General features: G+C 35.2%; 1 protein-coding gene across 6 annotated transcripts; it reads right to left on the bottom strand.

Annotated features, from left to right (window-relative positions):
• Positions 1-3,774: 3,774 nt before the first annotated feature.
• LOC121224269 (probable inactive leucine-rich repeat receptor-like protein kinase At3g03770) lies at positions 3,775-8,474 on the bottom strand. 6 transcript variants are annotated; one of them, XR_005921873.1, is made up of 8 exons: positions 8,073-8,474; positions 6,494-7,942; positions 5,930-6,075; positions 5,371-5,826; positions 5,093-5,118; positions 4,857-4,960; positions 4,500-4,709; positions 3,775-4,390 (listed from the first exon to the last, which is right to left on the bottom strand). XR_005921873.1 is itself a non-coding variant. In XM_041107197.1 (8 exons), exons 2-7 carry the CDS (start codon positions 7,860-7,862, stop codon positions 4,506-4,508), a joined length of 2,313 nt encoding a protein of 770 aa, XP_040963131.1. In that variant the 5' UTR covers positions 7,863-7,942; positions 8,073-8,472; the 3' UTR covers positions 3,775-4,390; positions 4,500-4,505. The 6 variants fall into 6 exon arrangements, 5 of the variants coding, with proteins under 5 accessions (XP_040963131.1, XP_040963134.1, XP_040963135.1 ...); XM_041107197.1 differs by having other exon boundaries at positions 4,849-4,960; positions 8,073-8,472; XM_041107200.1 differs by having other exon boundaries at positions 4,849-4,960; positions 5,930-6,063; positions 8,073-8,472.
• Between the last annotated feature and the right edge of the window lie 1,656 nt (positions 8,475-10,130).

The following is a 10,130-nucleotide window of genomic DNA, read 5'->3' as shown; positions in this document are numbered from 1 at the left end:
GCACTGTGTTCTGGAAAGCAAAAGAGAGTGAAATTCGGCATTGCTATCCATAATACAAAAGGTATTTTGGAATATATTCACTCAGATGTGTGGGGGCCTTCCAAAACACCTTCGTTGGGAGGAAAACACTACTTTGTTACTTTTGTTGATGACTTTTCCAGAAGAGTTTGGGTGTATACCATGAAAACTAAAGATGAAGTGCTTGGAGTTTTTCTTAAATGGAAAACTATGATCGAAAACCAGACTGGCAAGAAAATCAAGCGGCTTAGGACGGACAATGGAGGGGAATATAAAAGTGATCCGTTCTTCGATGTGTGCCAAGAGTATGGTATTGTTCGACACTTCACAGTTAGGGATACACCACAGCAGAATGGATTGGCAGAGCGTATGAATCGAACATTACTGGAGAAAGTTCGATGTATGTTGTCCAATGCTGGGTTGGGCAAGCAATTTTGGGCTGAGGCTGTGACATACGCTGGCCATCTTGTTAATCGTTTGTCATCATCTGCATTAGAAAGAAAACTCCTATGGAGGTATGGTCTGGAAAACCGGCTACAGATTATGATTCCTTACATGTGTTTGGATCCACTGCATATTACCATGTGAAGGAGTAAAAGTTAGATCCAAGGGCAAAGAAAGCTCTCTTTATGGGAATCACTTCTGGAGTGAAGGGATTTCGTCTTTGGTGCTTAAGCACAGAGAAAATGATCTGTAGCAGAGATGTTATCTTTGATGAATCTGCCACATTGAAAAAGGTAGCAGATAAAGATATTCAGACGAGCAATACTCCACAGCAGGTGGAGTGTACTCCAAAACAGGTGGAGTTTGAGCAGATGGGGATTTGCCCAGTTAATAAGTCTAATTCTCCAACCACAATGGAGGAATTAGAGGTTGAAGAGGTTCTGACCCAAGAACCACTAAGTACACCAGAACCAGTTGCAGTTGCAAGGCCACGGAGAGAAATTCGTAAACCTGCTCGATTTACTGATATGGTGGCCTACGCCCTTCCCGTTGTTGATGATATTCCTATCACTTATCAAGAAGCAATGCAAAGCTTAGAAAGTGATAAATGGAAAAGCGCATTGGATGAAGAAATGCAGTCTCTCCAGAAGAACAATACTTGGGAGTTGGCGCAATTACCGAAAGATAAAAGGGCAATCGGATGCAAGTGGGTATTCGCAAAGAAAGATGGATCTCCTAGCAAGAAGGATATTCACTATAAGGCAAGATTGATAGCTAAAGGCTACGCTCAGAAGGAGGAAATTGACTACCATGATGTATTTTCCCCTGTTGTGAAGCATTCCTCCATTAGAATTTTGTTGGCCTTGGTAGCACAGTTGAATTTGGAGCTAGCTCAACTTGATGTTAAGACGGCTTTCTTGGATGGTGAGTTAGAAGAGGAGATCTATATGACTCAGCCCGAAGGATACACAGATGCTGGTGGTAGAAATTGGGTTTGTAAGCTGAACAAATCGCTATATGGATTGAAGCAATCCCCGAGGCAGTGGTACAAGCGATTTGATAGCCTTATGAGAAGGCAGAAGTACACAAGAAGCAAATATGACAATTGTGTATATTTGCAGAAGCTGCATGACGGATCTTTCATTTATCTACTCTTGTATGTTGATGATATGTTAATCGCTTCGAAGAGCCAAAATGAGATAGATAAGCTGAAGGCTCAGTTGAATCAAGAGTTCGAGATGAAAGATCTAGGTAAGGCCAAGAAGATTCTCGGCATGGAGATAAGTAGAGATAGACCGAGAGGCAAGCTCTGTTTAAATCAGAAGCAATATCTGAAAAATGTATTACAATGTTTTGGTGTAAATGAAAACACAAAACATGTAAGTACCCCACTTGCTTCTCATTTGAAACTTAGTGCTCAATTATCTCCGAAGACTGAAGATGAAAGAGAATATATGGCGAAAGTCCCATATGCTAATGCAGTTGGGAGTTTGATGTATTCGATGGTGTGTACGAGGCCTGACATTTCACAAGCTGTTGGAGTTGTGAGCAGGTATATGCATGATCCTGGAAAAGGACATTGGCAAGCTGTGAAATGGATTCTACGGTATCTTCGAAAAACCGTAGATGTTGGTTTAATTTTTGAACAGGATGAAGCACTTGGTCAGTTTGTAGTTGGATATGTTGATTCCGACTTTGCTGGTGATTTAGATAAACGTCGTTCAACTACGGGGTATCTGTTTACTCTTGCGAAAGCCCCAGTGAGTTGGAAGTCTACCTTACAGTCTACAGTAGCTGTGTCTACTACAGAGGCAGAATATATGGCAGTTACAGAAGCTGTTAAGGAGGCTATTTGGCTTAATGGATTATTGAAAGACTTGGGAGTTGTTCAAAGTCACATAAGTCTATATTGTGACAGTCAGAGTGCTATTCATTTAGCGAAAAATCAAGTCTATCATTCAAGAACCAAGCATATCGACGAAGATATCACTTTGTGCGGAAAGTCTTTGAAAAAGGAAAAATTCTACTTCAGAAGATTCCGACAGCAGATAATCCCGCAGATATGATGACCAAGGTAGTAACAACAATCAAGTTTAATCATTGTTTAAACTTGATTAACATCCTGAGAATTTGAGCACCTTTAGGTGTATGGCGCTCGAGAGCGCATTTGGAAGCACTATAAAAGATAGCTTTATCGAATTTGGGGAGTTAAAGGAAGTGTGTGAAGATGTGATTATCCTAATCAAATCTTCAAGGTGGAGATTGTTGAAAAGTCAAAAATGGGAGGTGCAAGTGGCACCGAAAGAAAAAAAGTGATAGGCAAGTTGTTTAAAGTTGAATGGGATAATTGCAATTTTGGTCCCTAATTTTTTAGGCCATTTGCAAGTTAGTCCCTGAACCTCAACTATAAATAGGCCTAACCATTTCTCATTTCAACCATCCCAACCAATCTTTCTCTCTTAGTTTTCTCTCTTCTCCCATTTGAGAATTCTTAAGGAATTCTATTTGTTTGTAATATTTTGGAGATAATAAAGTTATCATCTGGTGTTAGTGCCCGAGGACGTAGGTATAATTTACCGAACCTCGTTAAATCTCTTGTGTTCTTTCTTGTCCTATTTTTCTTTCAATATTTGAGGGTATAATAGTAGTATTTAATTGTGCTATTAAATTACTATAGAAGGGATATTCTGTCTAAGGAAAGACTTGGTATTTAAGAGATCCATGTGATCCACCTCTCTTCCCTGGGAATTGAACTTTGTGTGATTTTTTAGTACAATAATTTACACGCTTCCGACCCTATTGGAACAACATAAGCAATGTTAGCAGATTTTGTTTAGTTTCTTAAGCATTGCCCTTCGCGGAAACCTGTTGGTCCTGTTAATGAAACACTTTTTTGCATGTTTGGAAAAAGAATATATTGTTGGACCCAGTAATCTGATTGATTTGTTCTGTCCTAAATTTATATAAATATATATTATTTTAAAATGGAAGTATCATAGAAAAAAAAGTAGTAAATGATATTTAAACAGGAAGTAAAAAAATTAGTTAATGATATTTAAATAATTTAGCATAATTATATAGAATATAAATTTTAAATGTTTTTAAATAATTAACATAAGTTATTTGTAAAATTTAATTTAAATATATGAAATATGGCAATCATATACTTCACCTTCAGATCATAATTTGGAAGCGTTGATGTAATTTTATGTCCTCGTAAATGGTTATACGATTAGTTATTTATGACTGCATCGTAAGTTCATTAGAGATATTATTAGTATCATAATCATAATTACTAGTAAAATGCACAAGTAAACAAACCTATACTGTGAAGGCTTATAAAAATGATCAACAAATTGTGTAGTTTGGTGGAAATCTATACATTTGAAATAAAATTAAAAAAATGATATTCAGGTATTTTCACTTAAAAAGTATCAGATCTCTCAGCTTTTCTTTTTGGAGGAAAAGCATTTACAAACTGCTTTTGATTGTAAACAGTCACCGGGTTCCTTTCATGCTGAATGAGATTGGGTGGGAAACATGGAATTGGTCGTATTGACATGGTTGAAAACCGGCTTGTTGGCATGAAAAGTCGTGGAGTCTACCAAACTCCCTCCCGGTGGTGCAATCCTATTCAACGCTGTTCGTGAGCTAGTCTGTAACCATTCAAGTTAAAGATTCACTTGCATTCAAAGTATGCTGAGCTAGTTTATGCAGGAAGGTGGTTTGATCCACATCACGAATCAACGAGAAGACTAGATCACCACCACCGGCTCCGTAACTCTGAAACTATACAAAGGGCCAGTTTCTGTAGCTAGTCGGACCAGTGGCCATAGCTTGTACAGGGAGGAAATCTCCTCCTTTGAGAGTGGTTATATATATTCAAGTTGTGATGCTGCTGGGTTTATTAGGCTCTTAGGTTCAGCAGCTAAAAAATTGGATTCCAATTGATAAAAAACCGATTACAATATCATAATTTTAATGAAATTATCACATGGAAAGAACTATATATATATATATACAGTGGTTGAACCAACCTATTGTTAAGCATGGGAAATATTTGGTTGGAGATGTGCAGCATGTTGCAAATTCCAAAGGATGTCATCGAAAGTTGGGCGGCTCCATAATTCTGGACAAATGCACTTATTTGTTAAGCTAATCACCACTGTTATTGATTCTTCTGAACACGTCGCTAACACTACTGGGTCCATCAACCTTACACGCCCTTCCTGCTTGCTTAATGATGCCTGTTCAAATTTATTCCAACTATAATAATCTCACTGAAGTTTCAATAAAAGATAGCAAATAACTAGGGTATACTAGTATCTTAATAAATCCAGAGAAAACGTCACACAGTAACAATTCATAGTTTAAGTCACACCGTACCAATTCACCTCTTAGAGTCGCCTCTGTTTTAGCAGGTACGGAAGGACCAAGCATTGATTCCAGCAAGATGAGACCAAAGCTATAAACATCATCATCTAATCTTGTCATTTGCCTGAACATATTGTCCACATAGTAAACATCTCAGCTTAAAACTGCTAATATACATAGCTCACCTAAAAACTAAGATTAGATTTGATCGCCTCAACATTAAACAATGATCACATCAAAAGAAAATAGTTCTTACCATGATTTAGGTTCCTGTCCTTTTGTCTGAAAATCAAGAATAAGATGTAAGTTTGCAATCAATTAAAACCAAGGATCAGCAAATCGGACTCTTACTTACATGTGTAAAACCAAATATTTTGATTTGAGATTCAAAGCTCGATTGAGTTTCACTTTAAAGTTTGAACTTCACCCGAGCTCGTTCAATTAGACTTGACGAAACTTGTTTTATTTGATTACTTAAAACATAAAATCAAATTTGATTTTTTTAAAAATCGATCGTTTACGCCCTACCCTTACCCCATAGTTGCCCGTTTCTTCGGAGATAATTGATAGCCCATAGTCACCCAACTTTGCCAATCGATGTTCATTGATCAAGATATTAGTTGTCTTCAATCTGTTGTGGAAGAAACCAGGAATAACTCCAGTATGCAAGAAATGCACTGCCTTGCAAACACATATCAGAACTGCTAATCGTTCAGGCCAACTGAGAACTTCTCCAGGAGAATTATCAGAGAGATGAGAACGAAAATTCCCATTAGGAATATATTCAAGCACGAAGAAGACTCTGTTTATACTGCAATGATCATCTTGTTCAACTTCAATGCAGTGCCCCAAAATGCAAACCAAATGTGGGTGTCGAATCTTCGCCAGCATATCCAACCTGAGTTTCAGGTTACGGATCGAGTATTTCTTGGATGTGGGCAGGCATCTTATAGCAACTTGGGTTCCATTCTTTAATAACCCTTTGTAAATCTGGGAAAGGATTGAATAGCTGATTCAGTGATGAATAACTGAAAATGGGTCATTCTTTTCATGGAGATTTATGTAATGTAAAGTTCCAGAATCTTGAATTTACCTTTCCGTATGAACCTTCGCCGAGAAAAGCCGAGCTATCGAAATTGTTTGTAGCTTCCTTTAACTCTTCCAGACTGAATGATCGACAACTTGGAAGAATTTGTACCTCCGACTTTGAAGATTCAAAAACATGTCCTGAAGAACAATCTAAGGGAAAAATGAGATATCATCACCCTACGTATTTACATCAAATTTTCTCCTAGATTTTCTCTTTTATTTCAATTCGGATATATTCAAAATTTTAAAAGGTCGTATTCTTGTGACCATATCCAAATATGCATTAGACAAACATTGGACACTAATCTTCAAGAAAAATGAAGAGTCGAAGCATGAAAATTTTTCTCATAGAAAACCTCCCTTACTTGGACTCTAGTATGAGTTTCTTACATTATTCAGACTCAGTTGTGAGTCTTGGATATAGGATACGTATCCAATATGAGTTATCTTGAATTGTTTCTAAAGTTTTCTATAGCCATATATCCGTATATGTGTTGGACATAAGTCTCGGATATAAGTTCTTCAAGCAACATAATGAAGGACAACTGTATTCTAGTGAATAACCTACTTGGATTGGTTAAAATCTCAGATGATAACCCTGCTGTTGAGTTCTCTGGTACTGATTTCTGCAGTAAATGTTGCTCCGATATCACGCGAGGGCAGTATCTTCGACACACAATGAGAAGGCCAATAGCCAAAAGTACAATGAGAACTGCAATTCCAACAATGAGACCAACCGATACTCCTATGCCCTTGCCACCATTATTGCTCTTATAAACAGGAACTTTAAATTCTCTGCAATATGATTCTGGATGCTGATGATGTCCGGCAATGGATAAACAATTGCCACTGAACTTAATAACTCTGTTATCTCTTGTTTCAGAGTTTAAACAAGAAGGCAAGCTTCCCATTAGCCTATTGTTTGATATATCAACGAACTCAAGGTTTCTCCCACAGTTTAGATTGTCTGAAAGGGAGCCTTTCAATGTATTTGATGCTAAATTCAAGTGAGCGAGGCTTGGTAAGGAGAAAAGTTCAGGTGGAGGTTTGCCAGTTAACATATTAAATGACACATCAATGTGTTGAAGCTGATTTAATTGGCCATATTGTGTTGGGATTTCCCCCATGAAAGAGTTGTTGTTGAGGAAAACCATAAGCAACCCTTTAGGTAATGTTGGCAGATGAGAACCCAATTTGTTTCCCCTCAAATCAAGCAGTTTCAGATTTGTTAAGCTGCTAAGATCAGGCAAATCCCCTGAGATTTCATTGCTAGATAAATCAAGATCAACAAGTGTTTTAATACCCTCTATTGAAGATGGAAATGGACCTTTCAATCTATTCTTCTTCATCCTCAGAGTTGTCAGATTTGGCAAAGAGTTTAACCAGCTTGGAACTGTATCATTAAACACATTATCATCCAATACAAAAGTTTGAAGCTTCAATAATGTGAACATTTTGGGAGGGATTGAACCAAAGAGGAAATTTGAGCTCAAATCCAAGTATTCAAGTGAAGATAACCTATGGATTTTATCAGGAAGAGGACCCCAAATGCCTAAAGAGATTAAACTGAGAGTCTTCAAGCTTGAAAGCCTTGAAAGAGTTGTAACAAAAGAATCCATTGAAAAGCTGTGTGATAAAGTCTTGTTTGGTATTGGGAAACCAGCAAAATCACTAACCTTAGTTGCAGGCTTATCTCCCATTATATTGAGCTCAGTGACTGAGTTGAACTCGCATGTGATGTTCAAGTTTGCAGATGGTGGTAAAGAACAAAATTCTGTTTTTCTATCGTACCATATCTCAAGTTGCTTTGGGTACTCCAAATGCTTCTTTAGCTGAAGGAGAACTTGGCTTTGAGAGGTTTGTAATTGAGAGTCACATAAAACAAATAAACTCCATGAAAGACATGATATCAGTAAAAACAAAGTGCAAAACTCCATGGAAAAGTTTCAAAGTTCTCTGTTTTTTAACATATAATTCAGTCCGAGCCAGATATGGGAGGAAGAGAAAGCACTTGAACCTGGTGAAAAGCAAAGGAAACCCAGATACGAACATGTTACTAAAAAACATTTGAAACAGCAGACACCGACGAAGACATGATACATTCTTGTAAATAAGTTTGCGGAAAACAAGGTAATGAAATACAGCACCTGAGATTCTTCAAAGGTAAGGAGAATAATTGATCTTTTTCCCCCTCTAGAACTGGAATCTAGTTACTCTTGTTTGTTCTTTCATTATGAAATCAACACCAACCACTGGTAAAGAATGATAGATTTTCTTTTCCTTTTTGGCTTTTGGGGTTAATGCGTTTACTACACCCACATGGCCGTGTTCTTGGAGATTTCAAGCTATTTCCAACAGCAAAGGAATCGGATTCTATTCGGAGTTAAAAAACACGCAGTGGTGAAAGCAGTTGTTTAGCTTCCAAGCAGTATTTGCTAAAAAAGTACAAGAAAATTATCCTGGAAAAGAGCGCCAGGAAATTGAAAATTGCCAAACTTAGCTTCTTTTATCAGAGTTTTAGACCACCAAACATTGAATTAGGTTCACAACATGGGTGGCCCTAAGACATTGATTTTAAAAACAACAGACTGGAAATGAAAAAAAAACCGGATTGGTCTTGTTTTTCACTGATTTTAATTTAATCTTTTTCGATTTTGTAAGTGGATCCTGGTTTAATTATGATCAAAATCATTACCCCAAGAAAGGCACAAACAGCTGCCAAGTTTAAAATGAATTTCTTTCGGGCTGGCGGCGCTCAACAAGAAAAATCATGAAATTAAAATTTTATCCCAATCATGTAAAAAAAAATGTGTTCCAATAGTGGTGTTTACAATTTTAAAAAGGAGAATTTTTTAAAATTATGTTTCTAACTTTGATTTAATGTGTAATTTGATACATAAATTTTAACTCTGATTGTGGTTTAAATATATATATGAAACTTTCATTTTGATTCAATTATACATATTTAAATAAATAAATACATCAACTTATATTTATATTGGATAAATATAATTATTTGTATATGAAATATATAAACATAAAATGACACTATCTTAATAAATGTATTAATAATTTGTGACGACCGGTTCAAATCAAAATTCAAAGTATAATCAAAGTTCATGTATAAAGTTACACATTAAACCGAAGTTCATATATAGTTTTAAGATTTATCCCATTAAAAATATTATTATTCTAATAAACTTAAATTAAATTAAATTTTTGTTTAGTTTTGAAGGTTAAAAAAGCTCTACAGTTTGTTAAAATATTCAATCGAACTTTTCTGAAAAAAATTATGTTCAATTTAATTCTTAAATGTTAAAAATGTATTAACTAACCTTTTTGACTAATAGTTTTCATCATTAATTGTTACTGTGTTGATGCGATCGTGAACAACAGTTGAGTCAACAATTATGATACTAACATATCATTACCGTGTGAGAAAAAAATCATAAAAATTTATAAAATAAAATATAAAAGGTCCAACCAGATTTATTTAAATCTAATACGAGAAATATTTGTCATATGATTAAAATGTTGTAGTTTAACATCCATGCTAAACAAATTTATTAATTAAGTCTATTTTTTTATCCACATATTTAATCATAATAATAAGTGTGTGTGTTTTTTTACGATTTTACAGCATGCATTGAAGCTAACAAGTGGTTAAGAAAATGGCCCTCAAAGTACAACAAACATCAATGCTAAGTACTTAGCAATTTTAAGGGTAGACAAGGGCATTGGCTAAAGGCTCTTTGCTAAATGGGTAAGTTTCTCTTTAGCCCCTCTCAATATAAAAAGATTCAATTTAGGTTTTTTAAACTTTTTCTTAAATGGAAAAATTATAATATTAGTCCTTTTTGAAAATTTAATAATTTATGTTAATCCTTTTTAATACAAAATTTTTAATTTTTCCCCTCTCCAAATATAATATTATCTCGACCTCTAAACAAAATTTCTAACCTCACCCCTAAACAAATTAGATAAAAAAAACACAGTAACAAAAATTTACTTATATAGAAAATGTGATTTTCCTGTTGTGAGATAACAAGAAATGCAAAAACCACTTTTTCTTTCTCATTTTTTATATAAATTTTATAATGTTGTAATATTTTTAATATTATTTATGTTTTTAAAGATTTTTAATTTTTATAGTTAAAAAAACTACTCAAATTAACCTTCACAAATAAATATCCATATTAAAAGAA

Source organism: Gossypium hirsutum, chromosome D12, assembly GCF_007990345.1.
Source record: "Gossypium hirsutum isolate 1008001.06 chromosome D12, Gossypium_hirsutum_v2.1, whole genome shotgun sequence".
Taxonomy (NCBI): Eukaryota; Viridiplantae; Streptophyta; class Magnoliopsida; order Malvales; family Malvaceae; genus Gossypium; species Gossypium hirsutum.
This window is presented reverse-complemented; position numbering and strand designations above follow the sequence as displayed.